The sequence below is a fragment of the Suillus discolor genome (assembly GCF_016758755.1).
Source record: "Suillus discolor strain FC423 chromosome Unknown F5147scaffold_67, whole genome shotgun sequence".
Lineage (NCBI taxonomy): Eukaryota > Fungi > Basidiomycota > Agaricomycetes > Boletales > Suillaceae > Suillus > Suillus discolor.
In genome coordinates, this window is record NW_024541314.1 from 87,344 (window position 1) to 104,631 (window position 17,288).

Here is a 17,288-nt window from a genome sequence, read left to right on the forward strand (position 1 = left end):
GAGTGACGGGGCCCCTCATGTCTTGCGAGTTTTCTGTTTTATCTACCAAAGTCGTATCATCATTCATTCAGGCTATCGGTACCCCAGTCTCAACGACCTAAGCCTAGTTAATCAAGCGACGATTTTAAAAAGACTTTGTATCGGAACCGAAACCAATATTTGCTTATCTATCCATGACAACCAGAAACAACAGCGTGGAAAGGTAGTACAACATTGTATGGATAAGTATGAAGTAACTGCCATAAGGGATATTCGAGCGGTGAGAGATGCCTCGGCTACTTCTTGCCTGCTTCAATGGCATCTCCATTCTTGCATGCGATTATTTTTATACGAGCCGCTGAGACCATTTCGTTCGATTCCATCTTGAAAGACGGGTTCTTGACGATGAATGTCCACACATCATCGCACAAACGGTATGTCCGAAGGTTGCCCTGAAAGAAAAGGATAAAAGCTGTGAGAAGTCTTTCATTTCAAAACTCAGAAGCGAACGAGCCTTGAGGGTAGTCTTAGTTTTCACCTGCTTGACCATCGTGTCCGCGAGCGACTTGTCAAACTGTCAGAACTCGTGGTCAACGCTCATTGACATGACGGACATTGAATCAACAAATACCTGTTGAAGGACTTTCATGGCCAATTGCGGTGTGATAGCGCCGCTTGTGATAAGCTCGTCCAGCGAGTCTGTCAGGGCCATTCCAATTCTGCAGCCGTGAACAGCCAAACGATCAGGTAAACCGTTGGAACATACGATGACCCTCGGTAAAACTCGTAGTATGCTGAAGCCATGCTAATTTGCAGCAGTCCTCGGCTTCAGAGTGAAACAGGCGGGAATTGTTGAGAGCCGCTTGCTGCCATGAGCTGCGGCAATGGTTGGTGAGTAATGCCACCGTGACGTGTGATGTCACGCAAGTGAACTTTGCACAATGCAGAATCTGAATCTAACACTCAAATTCTATGCAAATGTCTTCCACCGTTTATCTCGATATTTTTATGGGAGATGAAGAACAGCACAAACTCGATGAAGCCGCATTTATTGCTACTAGCAATTTCCTCGCTAATAATGCAGCAATCTACGGCTTGCCATCCGACCCACAACATCTATCATCAGAGCAACAAGAAATGCTCAGAGAAATCGATGTATTTGCATTTCTGCCGATTGCTCTACTGCCAACATATTCAAAGATATCCATCTTCTAATGTCGATAGAAATCGCATGTACTACGCTTCATGCCGGCAGAGGCCCTTTGTGTCGGCCGCCTCGTCTTTGAGTTAAACCTCGAGGCCTCTCTGAAAAAAACGACGACCAATTTCACTGCGCTGTGTACAGGGGAGAAAGGAAAGTGTAAAAATGCACGTAACAAAGAATTGTATTACTTGGGATGCCCGATACATCGCATCGTGAAAGATTTCGTGGCGCAGGGGGGCGATGTTACAAGGGGAGATGGCAGTGGCGGTGAGGTTCGTGCTCGAAATATAACTAATTAATTTTCTGATTTCACCCAGTCGATATATGGCGGCAAATTCAACGATGAAAAGGATGGCTTGAAGATCAAGATGAGAAGAGGCACTCTGGCGATGGCTAACTCCGGCAAAAATACGAATTCTTCCCAGTTCTTCATTGTGCTCACGGATGACGAGATGCAGCTTGCAAAGTTGAACGGTAAATACGTGGCATTTGGGGAATTGAAAACTGGGTTTGAGGTACTGGACAAGCTGAATCAAGTTGCTGGAGACGTCGATGGGAAACCCAACGTACCAGTGTGGATAGGTGGATGCGGGAAGGCTAATAATGTAAAATGACACGTAACAAGAGGTGGAGTGTTCACCCAAATCCAGACAGTGGGGTGTAATGATAATCGGCTTACTCGTTCGAGACTGGCACTTCTCCCGCGAGTGGAAATCACATAAGGGGGCGAGGTCGCTTAGAAAAACATGAGTTGTGTTGTTATGCTATGTGGGGAAAGCATACATTCAGTGTCACGTTCTCCCTATGTTTGTGTTTTTCTTCGTTTAGGCTGATGACAACTGTTGTGAGACAAATCGCCCACAAAGGCCCTTGGAGCGAAAACACATGCAGATAGAATTCAGGGTCTCTAAGGAAAGTTGACCGATCACCTTATCATGACTAGTACTCACTTGCTATCAAGATCCACCAATACGACGTTATTGCGGATATGTCTGTGGGGCAGGCATGCACGACTCACGTCTGAAGTAATATTATAGGGCGAAGAAGTCTGAGAGAAGGCTCGCATTACGCGATTCATCTTGCATGGTAACGCTGAGCTGGTTGCTTGTAAATGTCTTCGTGTCAGAAGTATCCATGCTGGCAGAAGATCAACAAACGGCCAAGAAGGGATGCAACTATGTACTTATACTGCGGAGATGATCCAGCCTCGTTTCGATTGAAGCGCAACTCTCGGCATAATCGCAGCCTCGTGTGCACTCTTAGTTTGATAGAAAACCTGCAAAATGGAGACCAACCTGCGGCAATCAAACCATGCGCGACGGATCATGATGATTGACGGGTGTGAAGAAGCTACACCAGCGGGCGGAGCCGTGTGATAGGCAGGCGACCATTGCGCATGATTACCTATTTCAACATCGCCGTTAGCCTGGATATACTAGATGGAGATGTCGTGAACGAGAAAAACAAGCTCGGGATCCCCAACAGCCCACCACATGATTAGTTTAGCGTGTAGAGAAGCAAAGGAGCTTACATAAATGTTGATCATGAAACTTACAGCAATAACGCCAACGCGGTTGCAACGAGGATCTGGCAGGGAATAGATAATCAGAACTAAAATGAACTTATCACTATCACAGACACTATGTGGCCGGCGGTATTGGGAAAACCTTAACGGCCACAGCCAGTCACTGACTAAGGCTTGTACCTCCCTCTGACAAACTTCCGTCTAAGTCGCAAACGTCACGGGTTTGGCTCATAGATAACCCTGCTTAGCGCATGGCTTATAGACTGCCGTTGCAATTAATGCAATCAATATGAAAAATGAACATGAAGTGGGATGAGAAATATGAAAACTCGGAAACTAACCACCCGACGGGAAAAATTAATGAGAAACCAAGATCCAGCGGGAATGAACACTAACGCAGTTTTCTTTGGTTGGACAGTCTCTACAGCCTCGAGATCCGCAGGACTACGATCCGACACAGGTTCCTGAACCAACGGATTCCCGTCCACGTCACTCATACGTTCACAAAGGACTAGTGCCTTCTGATGGAATCCTGCGGAAACACCCTCAACCCTCCCTGGCAGCAGGATATACGGCAGAATGGGAGTGAGAAACAAGCGATGAGCCACCCTGACACAATTGACGTGTCAGCACGGATGGTCCCAGAAACTAAATTCCAGTCTTGTTATGACTGTGGTGTAGCATGAGGCTGATAACGTACAAATTGGTGATATTCCCCTGTGACTTTGTAAAGATCCACACTTCTTGCGGACTGGTGCCAGCGTTTTCCGTCAACAGATTTTCAAATTCAGCAGCTGCTGGCTGTTTCGGGAGTGAACCTTTCAAATTTCCGTGGGCCCATAGCACACCTTGGGAAGCTGTTGGGGCCCAATCGTATGATAGGGCCCTGAGACCACCGAGGAGCAACGTATTCGCCCAAAAGGTAGCTATCTAAAGCGCAAGAATGAAGTTCACAGTCATATTTGTTGGTTCCGCGCGATGAAACGCAGGAAGAACAATTAATACAACTCAAGCACGCGAGGCCCTGTCAGATAGGTAGAATTAAGCAGTTAATACACATCATGAATGATCAAATTGTCCTACCTACGAAGCTGGGCCTTCATTACGACCGAGCCACCTTATGACTTCCACGAGTGAGAATACGTTGTGCAAGCTCGGATGTAGTAAAACGAAGAGAGAGGGAACGTGCCACAGTAACAAACGTCACATTATTATGGCATCCTCAAGAACTAAAGATGTTTGAGCAAGTCTTTTCACTCTTCAGGGAAACAACTTGGCAGCTAGTGTACCGTGAAAAACTATTATCTACGTGAATGACTTGAGACCTAGTCATTATTCAAACAGCAGTGTACGTGCACGGCCGGGGTTACATCAAATAACATTAAAAAAAGCTTAGCGCTTAGTTATGAACACTGCAGGCAGACTTCCGCCTTGGCTGTCATGATCGCGCGAAAATGGCAGGGGCGACACTGCTAGTATCATCAATCTCGACTCCGGGAAACTAGATCAGTGCTTGCTGGTCAGGATTTGGCACCCGTGGCACCGAGAAACACTACCATTCTCCCGCCGGCAAGCTTACTTAGTAGTATTGGTGAAAGTTTAGCGAAACATGGATTAAAATTTTTGCTGCGCCCGGCTTAGGCCGGTTTTGCCGCCGGCAGATGACTGACCCTCTGATTTCTCCATGGGGAACACCCACCTTACGGGACACGACATGATGTAGCAGAGTCCAGACCTTGAAAGTTGTTCTGTCCAATAGAACCTGAACCTGCTAGCTGCCTACTAGAGGACAAAGTTTCAAACCCAATCAAAACCTTGGTGACAGTGGAGCTCGCAGTCACGTCATCTTGTAAAGTCACACCTGCGCTAGCACACTTCGCCGCCACTCTCACCTTTGGTTAGGTTGAGCCCACCGTTAGGCCAGTAATCAAATCTACTCATCATTGCGCAACTTCCTCGGTGTCTCGTGTCATTCAGGTTATTAATACTTGGTTTGTATTATATTGCTTGCCCAGAAGAGCGAGCATCTTAGGACATCCTCTGCGAATGCACACTAACTCATGTTCAATTTAACCACGTTCGAGCCCTTTTGGGGTACGAGATCTTCGGGACCGGGGATATCAATCGGGATCCCCACAAGCATAGAGGATTATAGCTGATCGTACCATAGCCTTAGTCGGGATAGCGGTGTTAGCAAGAATCGCTGTGGATGGTGTGTCGGACCCTCGGTCGCCATTATGTCAATTTTGGTAGCATCCTCGTCCTCTTCTTCGTCGAATTGTTGAGATGACGTGGACATCGATGCCGAAACGTCGACGATTGGGGCCAGCGCGAGAGGGTAATTTAATGTTTACCTTCCCATTCGGAAGCACCTCCTGAATGCGAGCTCCAATGCCGTTCTTCTCGCTGCATTTGAAGGAGGTTCTTTAAAACAATGGCCGTGATCAGGACTCAGATCATCATAATGCACGCGCAGTCAGAGAGGCGACGCGCTGGATGCCACGAGGTCGCGGAATGAAAACCACTTCCCACCCAGTCACTCATCACAGTCACAACCCAGGCAGTTCCGGAACCTCGCGTAATCAATCCCCCACCTCGCCAATAACTCGTAAACTGAATTAACCGTTAGTATTTATCTTCATTTTCTGGTTCCTCGATCATCCTAGGACTCCGTCCACATCAAGGAACGTGGGCGGCTCGATATGAAGACCGCATTTGGGAGTCTGATCCCTATGTTGGGTATCATTCCAGAACCATAATAAATAACCTGGCGGTAGTCGACTGTACCTCAGGGCTTGCACCCTTTTTTCGATTGCGGTTCGCAAACACATACATATATATATTGCATGAGTCGATCTTGTTCAGACACCACCTTCGACTATGGCAGCTCTCCTCCAAATGAACTTTTGCGTTGCTCCTTGCCTCACTCTGTCCCCAACGGCCGACAGTTGTCCCTTCGAACCCATCAGGCTATCGTTCACGGGCAATGTCAGGCTGGGACCAGAAGCGTTCACCCCGGGTGGCTCAATATCCATTTCATCACCACATGCTGAAATCTGGCTTCAAAATAAACAGGTTAGAGAACGCGTATTCCAATATGACGAACAGACACTAAAGATCCATTCCAGATACTCATACGAGATCAAAACACCACACATGGAACATATGTGAATGGTATCCGAATAGTACAACAAACTCTCTTGCAGAATGGCGACATCCTCGTACGTATCCGCGTTTAAAATGCAGTATACGCGTTGAATTTTACGTTTCGACAGACACTGGGTGCTCCAATCGTCCGGTCGCCTAGCATCCCCAACAATGTAACCAATGAACAACTCAAGCCCATCAAAGCAATGGTGAAAATTGTGGGTGTTTGATCTCCCAGCGGCAACTATGGTGCCAATCATGATTCTCGTGGCCTGTCTGTGGGTGTCGCGACCTGCGCAATTCAAGGACCCACCACTGCCTTGGCATCAACATGCGCTTGCCCCTTCGGCAGCATACACTCCCAGTCTTCGTTCCTTTCCTTCTTTTGTATCGATTGTCCTTTGATCACAGCGTCCGCGATACGCTTGCATAGTTGAAGCATTTCCTTCTGCTTAGCTTAGATGTGCGACCTGGTTAACATCGAGACTCTCATACATAGATTAGACAAAAGCTGATGATGGTGTATGATGTACGCAGTAGCCAATCCCTAGATCCAGATTCCAAAGGCGCTCTAAAGGCCACGAAACAGAATAAATTGAAATCTTATCGTAGGCGCCAATCTGTCGGACTTCAATTACACTCAGGCGATGGGCCGGCAGCAATATGATGGAGCTACGGACGGGTATGAATTTCATACACCAGTTTCTGGCGGGCCAATCGTGTAGCTTGATGAAGGTCTCCACCTCATTGGTAGGTTCAATAGGGTCCAAAAACGACGTGAGCTGACATAACTCACAGCCTCATCCCTAGTCATCGTATCTTCGACAACTAGTATATCGAGAACGAGGATAGAGATTTACCTAGACATATGAAAGCAGTATGGTTCATAGTCTTACCCTAAGTTCTTGTCAAAGCAAAAATTTGCATGCTTCATGGGCGCTTGTCCACGTTCTGAGGAGAAAGTACTGGGAAGACTGACCAAATGGAGAACACCCTTTGCCGATCTGGCAGAATTTACTCGCCGTGCCCCAAAATGATAGCACAAAAGGTTCTTGTTGTCTCAGTTGCACAGAATATCTGATCGCAGTCTCCGGACATGCATAGCTCTTCCACAGCCTGTATAGAACCCTGTTCACGGTTGTTGAAGCGATGATAGGCAGACAATTCAAATCTGATCCTCTCCTCGGACATGCCACTCGTTGAGCCTATCGAGTCATCCTGACTATTAAAATATCTGGTAAATTTCCAAGTACACGATGTCTTTCCTTGATCGATGAGAGTTTTAAAGCGTGTAGGCACATTGGAAGATCGAAGCCTCACGGAGGAATGTGCACGAAGGTTAAAATCCGCCTTCGTCTGGACTCTCTATCCACGTTGATCGAAGATTAATTAAAGGTGGAATGTGCGCACTAACGTTACTAAAATCCGACCCACTTGTAAGCAGTAGCAGTATGTCCTGGAATTGTGTGGGTTGTTAGGAGGGGGTGAATATTGGGTATAAGATAAAGAAGAATGATAAGCACCGGGGACGATCTGGAATTTCAGTATGTCCAACTCGTTGCACAAATCATCCTCTTGTCTCCGTTTGATATATACGACCACTCAAGGTGGTTCGGAAGAAACATGAAACGTAATTGATACCAAATCGTTGATCGGACCTCCGCCTCCGCCATCATCGTCTACATGGGAGTAGAGCTCATGGGTGACATAAGGTTAGATCCCTTCCATGCGTGAGATATTAGGCTTGTTATTCTTGACGTAAACGAGCACCTCGGAGGAGAAGCAATCGCCGGGGCAGGAAATTCGGAAATGAGAAGGAAATTTGAGGTCGGTTGGGGAGACCGACCATCGTCATCGACGACCTTGTCGATCAACGAATTGGAGTTGTGACAGAAGCACCTGGATATGCCACTGGAGTCAATATTGCTATCATCCAAATTGCAGCGAGGATGATGATATTGTTTCTCCACGGATGAGATGGCCATTCATTAGTACGCCGCGGCCGCGTGATTTGGGTGCAGAACCATGATTGGAATCACACACTCGAGATCTGGTCTCTTAGAATCATCATCAGTCGTAATATTGACACTGTCTTGTTTCTATTCTGGACCCCAGCGATTCCTGATGACATACCGAAATAATTTTCTGCTTGTGAGGCATTAATGTTGGTAGTCAGCCCCCTAAATCCATTGTTGTGCGACTGCACGATTGAAAGGCGCGGTCTGTGCCTGCCCAGACTTTGATAATCACCACGAGCAAGAAGACCATATGCTCGCACCTCCCAGTCCGGTACTTTTTCCAACAACGGTGAATTCAGTGGGATCTCCATCAAACTTCTATCCCAGAGTACCGGTAATTCCGGAGGCCGTGCTGCCCAGATTTTCATTTCTGGTGAAATCACCTGCGAAGTGTCGTCATTAAGATTCATGACAGAGCTCAGAGAAACCGCTGAGGACCAAGCTTCCTTTGTGCAGGCCCGCGCACCACAATGAAGCCTGTGAGGTATTCTTAAAGTAAGATGGAGCAGCATATGCCAAAGATTGTGGTAGTTCGGGGCAACGACGATTTTGAGAACAAAACGTCGCGGCGTTTTCTTGCGGTACTAGGTAGGCCCGAATAATGACGCGACAAGTTCGGATTGACTCTTCGAGCGGAGACTGAGTACTGATGACTCACCAGACTGATAGAACGCGGCTTCAGAATTCAATATTTAATCAGTACCACGTTTCACAATGTAGGAGAAAAATGCAAAGTCGAACTTTTCTGACTTAGGGGATTCCGAGTCATGTGGGTGTGGGAGCTGACTCAGCACACTGCACACTCTGACTCTGACTCAGCGCAGCCAACGTTTGTCATCAAACATCATCTCCAGTAGACTTCCAGGACTGGCAAGCTCGTTATTTAACCTGCGATTTGAGCAGGACGGTTAACGAGACGACAGGAGTATGCATGCTGTCTTTTGGCCAGTGGAGGATAGCAGTATCTGCACGCACTCGCACGCCATGCTTACACTCATTGACTACAAATACGACAAGCTCGTTCAACGCTGTTTTGTCGATACCATCCATCTCCCGAAACTATTGGAATAATCGAAGTAGAGGTGGACAAAATCTCACTGAACGCTACCGCAGACTAGAAAATACTCTCCGGGGGGGAAATGCTCTCATGAAGCAGATATCCGAGATTTCTCAGGACGCATCCAAGGCCAGTCTGTCGCCTCCATCGCTATCCTCCTCGCCCTATGGTGCGCAAAATATTCCCAATACCATCGCGGGCTTTGTGATCCCCAAGGAACCCATACCACCTTCAGACGAAGGTAAATTTTCCACCAAAGCTAACTTCCAGTGTCTGACATAAGGCAAGAATGTTGCATGTCAGGATGTGCAATTTGTGTCTATGACCTTTACGAAGAATCTCTGGAAGCTTACAAAGAGTCGATCGTGGCCTTGCGCTCGTCGCTTTCCGCTCTTTCAATACCAGAATCCGAGTGGCCGGACCGCGTTCGAACCAATACACCAGCTACACAACAGAGGCACGATATCGTCCTCAACGCGTTCGAAGAAATGGAGCGTCAGTTGAGGGAGAAGAAGGAGCGGAGAGCTGCAGTTGAAGCGGAGAGTTAGTTTGTGGCTACTAGCTGGGGCTAGCCAATACTAACATTCGGCTTCTGATAGAAAGGACGAGAGGAGAATTACTCTCAGATGATACGGAGATGTCTCCTATAAACATTCAGATGTTGTACGAAGGCATTAGATGGTTATTATTCCCAAAACGTTGACTAGTACCATGGCTAGTAGGAGATCACTCATATGTTCCGTGTCTGATTCGCCTATGCACGACGTCAATATTATTACTATTTGCACTGTACATTTTGGAATCTGCCTCCGCCACAAATCATGTGGCCCCTTGTCATCTACCACCACATATGACTTCTAGCACCGCGTTCAAGACCTTCTCGCTAGCAAACGACGTATTTGAAGTTTCGCCTCAAGATGAGATATATGCCTTTGATGTCGAGGCTAATAAGCGGATAAACCGGGAGGCACCATGGGACAAGGAGTATGTCGGCGACCCCATATCACTTGAGCAGGCCTCATTGACTTCTCTGATAGTCCACAATACTTCAAATCATGCAAGATCTCAGCAGTCGCCTTGATAAAGATGGAAAGCTTCAATAGCTGAAGTTTCAACGGGCAATCTGACGTTGTTTCTTCCGCAGGTCATTCATGCACGATCAGGAGTACCGCACGAGATCATGGGACTCATGCAAGGCAAGGTGATGGGCAACTCGCTGGTTATCATGGACTCCTTTGCACTTCCTGTGCAGGGCACGGAGACGCGTGTTAATGCTGCGAACGAGGCAAATGAGTACATGGTAAAGTATATCTCGGAGAGCGAGAAGGTATGTAATTGAACTTTCTAGACAACTTGCGCTCACTCCCCTTAGGCCAAAAGATTGGAGAATGCTATTGGCTGGTACCACTCACATCCAGGCTATGGGTGCTGGCTTTCGGGAATAGATGTGGACACCCAAATGAACAACCAGCAGTTCCAGGATCCTTTCGTGGCCGTCGTGGTGCGTCCATCATTATCATGTTCGGCTCGATTGCTGGTCTGACCCTCAATGCGATAGATTGACCCAAATCGCACGATCTCTGCTGGCAAAGTTGACATTGGTGCCTTCCGCACGTACCCATCGAATTACACGCCTCCTAACGTATCCGCTTCCGAATACCAATCCATTCCCCTGAGCAAAATTGAAGATTTTGGTGTGCACGCGAACCAGTACTACCCACTAGACGTAGAGGTGTTCAAATCGAGCTTGGACACTGAACTGCTCGGTCTGTTGTGGAACAAGTACTGGGTTAACACACTTAGCCAGAGCCCTTTAATTTCGGTGAGAGGCTTCTGCTAGCTTCAATTGTTTTCTCATATACCACGTGTACAGAATCGGGCGTATGCAGTGTCACAGATCGTAGATCTGCATCAGAAACTCTCCAAGGCTCAGGCTACAGTGTCCAGTACACGGGCGCCTTTGCCAGCAATGAAAGGACAGGAGGAGAAGGCATCAAGTGCACCAAAAGTATATTATCCTCCAATTGTCTGTGCACTAAATATTCATACGTGTTTGTTGCAGAAGGAAGAAAAGAAGAAAGAAGACAATCAACTCGCAAAGGGTGTGAAGGATAGGTAGGTCTCTGTTTTTGTGTAGTACAGCCAAGCTTATGTTTTTGTAGCATCAAAATCGCCGCAGAAGCTCAACATGGTTTGATATCTCAGGTTTTGAAAGATATCGTTTTCTCTTCGCGACCGAGTCAGCAGGCTGGGGCCAATCGCGTCACCGAGATGATGGATACTGCAATGAGTGTCGAGTAGATCTGCATTTTATGATCATTCTGCACTTTGTAATGGTACAATTTACACTGCATTCTCTTCATCATCATGATTCATGAAGAATCTGCGTGCGATAGATCTCAAATAGTAGATCTTTGAGTTTGTATTGGAGTCTGAGAACAGCAGGCCTCGTGATTCGCCACAGCCACAAATATTGACAAACAACTACCTCAAACCTTGGTGTAGATAGTGGTTTCGCCGTCCTCGCCAACGTCAACGCCTCAAGAACAAGTCAATCTCAAAGTGAGCAACTCATTTACGACGTTAACATGCATATAGAGAGTTCTATCGAGGAAAACAACCTAGAAAAACTGTTTCTTTTGATGGATGTCACTCTTCCTGTCTGGATGTGTACTGATATGATCTGCACCAGATGGGCCTCAAAGAATTCCAGGTCGTCGGACGTCACTTACCTACCACCAATGATCCCAACCCCAAAATCTATCGCATGCGCATCTTTGCTCCTAATGAAGTTGTTGCAAAATCCCGGTTCTGGTATTTCCTCAGGTACGCTAGCCTCCAAAGTTTTTTTTAAAACGCAATGTAACATCCACCTAGGCAATTGAAGAAGGTCAAGAAAGCCAGTGGTGAAATCATTGGTGTCAACGTTGTGTGTATCCCTTGCAGCCGTTCAAGTGGCAGGCGGAACGGGATTGCTAACGGTCTATATGACCTGTGTTACAGATACATGAGGCAAAACCTCTGAAGGTCAAGAACTTCGGTATCTGGCTCCGTTACGACTCGCGATCGGGAACCCACAACATGTACAAGGAGTTCCGTGACCTCTCCCGTGCTGATGCAGTCAAAAGCCTTTACCAGGACATGGCTGCCAGGCATCGTGCCCGCTTCCGGTCGATCCACGTATGGCCTGACATTTTCCCATCTTTCATCATGTTGATTTCTGTCTTTCCTCAGATCCTCCGTGTTGTTGAGATCGCTAAGACTGATGATGTCCGCCGCCCGTACATCAAGCAGCTCCTTACCCCCAACCTCAAGTTCCCCCTTCCCCACCGTGTTGGCAAATCTGCTGCGACATTCGTCGCTCATCGTCCTTCTACTTTCTGATTGTCTGTTACGATTGAAGGCGCCACGGAGTATGGATTTGCATGCATACCTAAGTACGGGTTCATATGTAAAATTTCTTCGTCCTGCAATGGTCGATATTCATATGCATATATGACATCCAAGCTCATGATTTTAATCCTTTGCGCGATCTGTAGGTGATCGGAACTTGACAATGTGGCACGTCCTATATCGCGGGTGATTCTACCTGTGGTTGACCATTCTAGTCTGCATGATTTCACATTCATCAAACATGTAACACGGTTAGAGCTCCTGTTGAGCAGCGGCGGTGCTCTCATGTTCTCTCAAATGCGAGAGATGTTCTGGGTTGTCTCTACTTGCCAGACATAGTCTGTGCCACCCGGTACAGGTGACTGCCTGAGGCACAATAGACTGTCAAAGATGGTTCTGACCTGCCATAACTTGTCCGGCAGCAATCAGTGCCCAGCCTTTCATTACTTAAGCCTGTAGGCGCAGCCGCAGCTTTAATTTGCTGTACGCAGCGGGAACTTCACAAGCTGAAGTTCCCATAGAGTAGAGCAAGAACCTTAAAAACCAGCTCAACTTGCAATACCTACATCGCAGAATGATCATCCCTTCACAGGACTCTACCGCGACAGATCCAACCTCCTCTGAACTCAAAGCTCCCCCAGAAACTGAGGGTGAGCTTCCCGGAGAAGCAGTGCGTCAAATCTTTCTACCTCTCCTCTCCTAGTTTACTGATCTTACTCACAGCCTCCTTCATATTATAACAACACCTCGGACCAAAATGCAATTGCGGGTGCATCCTCTTCTAGCACTCCTCTTCAGCCCACACCCAAGTCCAAACCAACGAATTACTTGTATCTCTTCAATGATAATAGCTCTATCAAGGGGGAGTACGTCATAGATCCTGGCATGACCATCCCCACATCTCTTCTTCCACCGCTGTGTCCAGAAGAAGCGAAGGCAGACAGAAAGAATCTATCCCTTGCACTCGACAAATGGATCTGTCAGTGCAGACATATGGCTGCTCGGTGCTCGAGTCCGCCCAACCCTCCGATTCCAAGAAGTCCCCAAAACGCACGATACTCGACCTTGGCTCTGAAAATGGTTCTGTTACTGCACGAGTTAGTATGTCAGTCTATTCGATTGCTATAGTCCCCCGTTGATCAGAATGCTAGTATACTATTCACTGGGGCTGAGCCTTTCTTGTTAACCATTTCCGCCAAGAACGGAGCTGTGAATGTTACTCTTCCACGCTCTTTCAATGGTCTCCTTCTTCTAACGACCAGGCACGGCTCCGTCTCACTCGCTGGTACTCTCTCCGAGAACTGCACGCATCTCAGTCAAGTAGATTTGACTCGCAGATATTTTGTTGGAGACTTGTCTATGGTTGGTGACAGTGATTGGCCTGGGGATGAAGTGCGGGTAGACGCAAAACATGGAAAGATCAGGATAAAATACTGTTGAAGAGCATACCAGTATAGACGATACGAGCAAAGGAGGTCTTTTGAGTCGGTTATTCGGGTGGTAATGCTTCTTGGAGTCATATGATTGTACGGCTATTTTCTAATCCCGACTCCGCCGGATCATTGAGCGTCTCCTCTTTAATTATCCCTATCAATGTTACACATGCATGTGCGCAGTCACCGGCACCCCTTTCTCCCTGATTTCCTTTTGAGTTTCTTCTGCTCTTGGAATGTTCCGTTCTCTTCAGAGAACAGAGACAGCGCTTGTACAAGTTGCGCCTGCACAAGGCGCTAGAAACGTGCAAAAAGGAAATCTTTTCCGAAAGCGACATACAAGTTTTGATACAGGCGCAGGTGCCTGAATGTTAATTACACTACTTCGGGGTGCGCAACTTACAATCAGTACGTATGATATGCATGTATGTGGCGTCCGATATCGACCAACAGCTGCCCGCTTTTTTTTGCCTCGATCATTTAATGCCGCAGCACGCAGCCGCAGTACCTCGAGAGCGCCGCAGTATTCCCCCTTGCATTTGCGAACTCACCCAACAACCTTTGACATCTTTACTTGTACTACCACTAGTCCTCAATGATCATCCCAGAGAAGCAGCTCCAGGATGAGTCTGCCGAGGTGGAAGAGGCCGGGAGAGATCAACCAGAGGCGGCGAACAACGCCATGGATGTTCGTTGATGAGATATCTTCCAGACATTACCGCTATCGTTGACTGCTGTCTTCAGGATGCACCACCTCCAGCATATTCAACACACGTGCAGCACACATCAAGCTCAAGTTCCACCGAGTTTCAGCCTCCTTCCAAGCCTACCAATTTTCTTTCACTTGTACTCAAGGATAAACCTATACGAGGCTGTTATGTGATCAACCCTCAGATGGAAATACCCCCCAGTCTGCTTCCTCAACTGAATACAGGAGAAACAGATCAGGAAAGGAAAAATCTGTACCTCCGCACAAAGGACGGGAGTATCGATGCAGATATTTGGTTGATCGGTCAAGAGGAAGCTACTCCTAGGAGTGGTAGGCGCACTACGCTCTCGCTAAGTTCCGCCGACGGAAGCATCACGGCCAAGATTGTGAGTATTGATCATTACAAATATTGCACCGCCTGATGCGCTCCAGAATACAGTCAAGGTCGTTGCACCATTCCTGTTGGACATCTATTCACGCGATGGACGAGTAACCGTCCTTCTACCTCGGTCATTCCACGGTTCGCTTCTCCTGAAAACCAGGCAAAGTACAAAGCTTTCCGACGACCTTTTAAAACAGAGCACCATGTTAAGCACTGTTGAGCATACACGGCGGTATTTCGTCGGAGACGTTTCGCATCGATTGTTGGGCAACGATTGGGACGGGGACGAGCTCAAGGTTGTGTCTCGGGACGGCAGGATTATAATCAGATATAAAGATGAGGCAGAGCTACCGAAAATTGGATTCTTCAGTCGAATATTCAGCAGCTAGATGACGTATACGAATACTTATAGGGGTCAGTGATTACGATTCAAATTGGATGGCACAGGCCGCGGCTTGTGGCGGCTGACCGTTGTGATCACGGAACTGCCTCGGAGGAATCTCCCCACGCACGGTGGCAGATAATCACTTCCGAGATCCGATGATCATCTCCGACTCAGATCGGCATCGTCCGACTCACCCTTTTATCAGAGCAGCTCCCGCAAACCTCCAATCTCAAGTCTCTTTCTTATCCATCATGGCCGACGTTTACGTGAGTGTCATATCGGCGTTATTCGCGATGAGGGACTTATATCTGACCTATCTGATTTTATAGTTCGACATCACCATCAACGGCAACAATGCTGGGCGCATTGTTTTCAAACTTTTTGATGACGTTGTACCGAAGACCGCAAGGAATTTCCGCGAGTTGTGCACTGGTCAAAATGGTTATGGATATGCTGGCTCTGGCTTCCATCGCATCATCCCATCCTTCATGCTTCAGGGTGGTGACTTCACCAGGGGCAACGGAACTGGTGGCAAGTCCATCTACGGCGAGAAGTTTGCTGGTGAGGGCCATAGTGGTACTCGGAATACAGCATCTGATCGTGATGTTATAGATGAAAACTTCAAATTAAAGCACACTAAGCCTGGACTTTTGTCCATGGCAAACGCAGGCAAGAACACCAACGGCTCGCAGTTCTTCATTACCACCATCGTCACTAGCTGGCTCGACGGCGCTCATGTAGTGTTCGGTGAGAATCTTCATTAATCAGCTGCCGACCAGAACTAACTCATACATCAGGTGAGGTCACCGAGGGCTTGGAGCTCGTGAAGACGATTGAGAAGTACGGGACTGACACTGGCAAGCCCAAGGCCGAGATCAAGATCGCCGCTAGCGGTATCCTGTAAGACATGTGACTAATGTAGAAAGGTTCTGAGAAAGAAGTATACTTTTATTCGTCACGAATGACTTGTACGTTGTGAGAAAACTAGTACTTATGATTCTTATCGATATGCAAATTCAATCGCAGAGATTAGATGATCGTAGATTTATGAAACGTTACGTTTACAATGTCCGCAATCACTGTTCTATTCATAGGACAAACTTCGTGGGCGCTCTTGCACACAAGTATTCTCGATTACAAGTAAATAGTAAGTGAAGGGGTAACACCGCCCTCGACCCGTGCAAACTGGGCCGAGGCAAGCACATCAGCGAAATGAACCTCAGATCCCCAAATCAAAGGTGAGGTGAGGTTAGATGAAGAGACAGTTCGTAACAAAAGTAGTAAGGTGTGGGCGTGAGTACGAGTGCTGGCATCTGCGCCAATGCAGGGATGCGTGTTAGTGCGAGAATCCGCATGCGCGGCATGGCGGCAGGTGTTGGTAAGGACAGCGCTCTCGCTCGCCACTGGCAGAAGGTATCATCGTGACTTGGTGGATTATTCCTCCCCTTATCAGTTCTCTGGCGAAAAACCTGACAAGAGTTCGCGATGGTGAACTTCTTACACGAGTAAGCTTGAGAGAGCACTTTCGAGGACTCTACTCATGGCCAGCGTCCCCGCCGGACTTGCCTTCATTGCATGAATCGGACGCACACAATAATGAGCCATCAGAACTCACCGTGATTTTGCGGCAAGCACACCGGAGCTTGCTGGAGTGTAGCATGGGCGCTGTGTGCAGAAAGTGCAGGATTTGGCCGGTCTGCGTAATGTTTACGCAAACTGGATGTAGACTGCCACACCAGGATATTTACCCCCATCTCTTCCTATCCCTACAAGTCCCTCACGCCTGCATCTCTGTCTACTACTTCCTCGGCTCTATTGCATGCGGTACGGCTGCCGCCATGTCCTCCCTCCAGGTGACTGGAACCGCGATGGCAAGCTGACAATGATGACGAGATTGGCATGATGGTGGTTGAAATAGATGGCGGGATGCCACGTGTGTAATTGGGGCCGCCGCCGCCCACGGTGGCTGACATAGCAGGGTACTTAGTTGCGATGATGCAAGACAAACCTCTGACCGCCCGGAACTTTCCGACCACAGACATGCCCCAGACTTTGG

The 17,288-nt window shown here is 47.7% G+C and overlaps 10 protein-coding genes across 10 annotated transcripts; 8 read left to right on the forward strand and 2 right to left on the reverse strand.

Moving 5' to 3' along the window:
* Positions 1-50: 50 nt before the first annotated feature.
* On the reverse strand, positions 51-881 carry F5147DRAFT_715651 (transcription initiation factor IIA, gamma subunit, helical domain-containing protein). The gene is made up of 4 exons (XM_041438552.1): positions 746-881; positions 611-698; positions 494-553; positions 51-431 (listed from the first exon to the last, which is right to left on the reverse strand). The coding sequence occupies exons 1-4, from the start codon at positions 781-783 to the stop codon at positions 276-278; spliced, it is 342 nt and encodes a 113-aa protein (XP_041288390.1). The 5' UTR covers positions 784-881; the 3' UTR covers positions 51-275.
* A 343-nt stretch (positions 882-1,224) lies between these two features.
* On the forward strand, positions 1,225-2,207 carry F5147DRAFT_656453 (cyclophilin-like domain-containing protein; the record flags this gene model as incomplete). Its single annotated transcript, XM_041434118.1, has 3 exons — positions 1,225-1,455; positions 1,501-1,788; positions 2,127-2,207. The coding sequence occupies 3 exons, from the start codon at positions 1,225-1,227 to the stop codon at positions 2,205-2,207; spliced, it is 600 nt and encodes a 199-aa protein (XP_041288391.1).
* Positions 2,208-3,166: 959 nt separating this feature from the next.
* On the reverse strand, positions 3,167-3,316 carry F5147DRAFT_551528 (uncharacterized protein; the record flags this gene model as incomplete). Its single annotated transcript, XM_041430414.1, has 1 exon — positions 3,167-3,316. A coding segment is annotated over one exon (150 nt), but the record flags the coding sequence as incomplete, so codon positions are not given.
* Positions 3,317-5,606: 2,290 nt separating this feature from the next.
* F5147DRAFT_583802 (uncharacterized protein) lies at positions 5,607-6,085 on the forward strand (the record flags this gene model as incomplete). The annotated part of the gene is made up of 3 exons (XM_041431748.1): positions 5,607-5,783; positions 5,837-5,929; positions 5,984-6,085. The coding sequence occupies 3 exons, from the start codon at positions 5,607-5,609 to the stop codon at positions 6,083-6,085; spliced, it is 372 nt and encodes a 123-aa protein (XP_041288393.1).
* A 2,504-nt stretch (positions 6,086-8,589) lies between these two features.
* On the forward strand, positions 8,590-9,747 carry F5147DRAFT_715670 (uncharacterized protein). Its single transcript, XM_041438553.1, has 3 exons — positions 8,590-8,642; positions 8,693-9,171; positions 9,219-9,747. The coding sequence occupies exons 2-3, from the start codon at positions 8,805-8,807 to the stop codon at positions 9,476-9,478; spliced, it is 627 nt and encodes a 208-aa protein (XP_041288394.1). The 5' UTR covers positions 8,590-8,642; positions 8,693-8,804; the 3' UTR covers positions 9,479-9,747.
* On the forward strand, positions 9,748-11,355 carry F5147DRAFT_715674 (JAB1/Mov34/MPN/PAD-1 ubiquitin protease-domain-containing protein). Its single transcript, XM_041438554.1, has 8 exons — positions 9,748-9,914; positions 9,968-10,018; positions 10,074-10,257; positions 10,303-10,431; positions 10,489-10,752; positions 10,804-10,938; positions 10,993-11,045; positions 11,093-11,355. Exons 1-8 carry the CDS (start codon positions 9,781-9,783, stop codon positions 11,229-11,231), a joined length of 1,089 nt encoding a protein of 362 aa, XP_041288395.1. The 5' UTR covers positions 9,748-9,780; the 3' UTR covers positions 11,232-11,355.
* Positions 11,356-11,395: 40 nt separating this feature from the next.
* F5147DRAFT_715675 (60S ribosomal protein L18A) lies at positions 11,396-12,544 on the forward strand. The gene is made up of 5 exons (XM_041438555.1): positions 11,396-11,492; positions 11,623-11,756; positions 11,808-11,859; positions 11,934-12,110; positions 12,165-12,544. The coding sequence occupies exons 2-5, from the start codon at positions 11,623-11,625 to the stop codon at positions 12,312-12,314; spliced, it is 513 nt and encodes a 170-aa protein (XP_041288396.1). The 5' UTR covers positions 11,396-11,492; the 3' UTR covers positions 12,315-12,544.
* On the forward strand, positions 12,545-13,924 carry F5147DRAFT_715678 (uncharacterized protein). Its single transcript, XM_041438556.1, has 5 exons — positions 12,545-12,993; positions 13,047-13,240; positions 13,272-13,335; positions 13,361-13,428; positions 13,475-13,924. The coding sequence occupies exons 1-5, from the start codon at positions 12,898-12,900 to the stop codon at positions 13,761-13,763; spliced, it is 711 nt and encodes a 236-aa protein (XP_041288397.1). The 5' UTR covers positions 12,545-12,897; the 3' UTR covers positions 13,764-13,924.
* On the forward strand, positions 13,925-15,371 carry F5147DRAFT_715681 (uncharacterized protein). Its single transcript, XM_041438557.1, has 4 exons — positions 13,925-14,164; positions 14,249-14,444; positions 14,501-14,851; positions 14,898-15,371. Exons 2-4 carry the CDS (start codon positions 14,352-14,354, stop codon positions 15,234-15,236), a joined length of 783 nt encoding a protein of 260 aa, XP_041288398.1. The 5' UTR covers positions 13,925-14,164; positions 14,249-14,351; the 3' UTR covers positions 15,237-15,371.
* Positions 15,372-15,483: 112 nt separating this feature from the next.
* On the forward strand, positions 15,484-16,136 carry F5147DRAFT_778144 (putative cyclophilin; the record flags this gene model as incomplete). Its single annotated transcript, XM_041442085.1, has 4 exons — positions 15,484-15,498; positions 15,562-15,793; positions 15,845-15,979; positions 16,030-16,136. 4 exons carry the CDS (start codon positions 15,484-15,486, stop codon positions 16,134-16,136), a joined length of 489 nt encoding a protein of 162 aa, XP_041288399.1.
* Between the last annotated feature and the right edge of the window lie 1,152 nt (positions 16,137-17,288).

What these genes read in the sequence shown, in the direction of transcription:
- F5147DRAFT_715674 (XM_041438554.1), top strand. Translation starts at nt 9,781, where the DNA reads ATGACTTCTAGCACCGCGTTCAAGACCTTCTCGCTAGCAAACGACGTA. An exon ending in ATATCTCGGAGAGCGAGAAG is followed by an intron (nt 10,258 to 10,302) that starts GTATGTAATTGA and finishes CACTCCCCTTAG; the next exon opens with GCCAAAAGATTGGAGAATGC. An exon ending in GCAAAGGGTGTGAAGGATAG is followed by an intron (nt 11,046 to 11,092) that starts GTAGGTCTCTGT and finishes ATGTTTTTGTAG; the next exon opens with CATCAAAATCGCCGCAGAAG.
- F5147DRAFT_715681 (XM_041438557.1), top strand. Translation starts at nt 14,352, where the DNA reads ATGATCATCCCAGAGAAGCAGCTCCAGGATGAGTCTGCCGAGGTGGAA. An exon ending in CGGCGAACAACGCCATGGAT is followed by an intron (nt 14,445 to 14,500) that starts GTTCGTTGATGA and finishes TGCTGTCTTCAG; the next exon opens with GATGCACCACCTCCAGCATA. An exon ending in GAAGCATCACGGCCAAGATT is followed by an intron (nt 14,852 to 14,897) that starts GTGAGTATTGAT and finishes GATGCGCTCCAG; the next exon opens with AATACAGTCAAGGTCGTTGC.
- F5147DRAFT_715678 (XM_041438556.1), top strand. Translation starts at nt 12,898, where the DNA reads ATGATCATCCCTTCACAGGACTCTACCGCGACAGATCCAACCTCCTCT. An exon ending in ACATCTCTTCTTCCACCGCT is followed by an intron (nt 13,241 to 13,271) that starts GTGTCCAGAAGA and finishes GCAGACAGAAAG; the next exon opens with AATCTATCCCTTGCACTCGA. An exon ending in GTTACTGCACGAGTTAGTAT is followed by an intron (nt 13,429 to 13,474) that starts GTCAGTCTATTC and finishes TCAGAATGCTAG; the next exon opens with TATACTATTCACTGGGGCTG.
- F5147DRAFT_715675 (XM_041438555.1), top strand. Translation starts at nt 11,623, where the DNA reads ATGGGCCTCAAAGAATTCCAGGTCGTCGGACGTCACTTACCTACCACC. An exon ending in AAATCATTGGTGTCAACGTT is followed by an intron (nt 11,860 to 11,933) that starts GTGTGTATCCCT and finishes CCTGTGTTACAG; the next exon opens with ATACATGAGGCAAAACCTCT. An exon ending in CCCGCTTCCGGTCGATCCAC is followed by an intron (nt 12,111 to 12,164) that starts GTATGGCCTGAC and finishes GTCTTTCCTCAG; the next exon opens with ATCCTCCGTGTTGTTGAGAT.
- F5147DRAFT_715670 (XM_041438553.1), top strand. Translation starts at nt 8,805, where the DNA reads ATGCTGTCTTTTGGCCAGTGGAGGATAGCAGTATCTGCACGCACTCGC. An exon ending in CATACCACCTTCAGACGAAG is followed by an intron (nt 9,172 to 9,218) that starts GTAAATTTTCCA and finishes ACATAAGGCAAG; the next exon opens with AATGTTGCATGTCAGGATGT.
- F5147DRAFT_715651 (XM_041438552.1), bottom strand. Translation starts at nt 783, where the DNA reads ATGGCTTCAGCATACTACGAGTTTTACCGAGGGTCATC. An exon ending in GAGTTTTACCGAGGGTCATC is followed by an intron (nt 699 to 745) that starts GTATGTTCCAAC and finishes TCACGGCTGCAG; the next exon opens with AATTGGAATGGCCCTGACAG. An exon ending in CCATGAAAGTCCTTCAACAG is followed by an intron (nt 554 to 610) that starts GTATTTGTTGAT and finishes GAGTTCTGACAG; the next exon opens with TTTGACAAGTCGCTCGCGGA.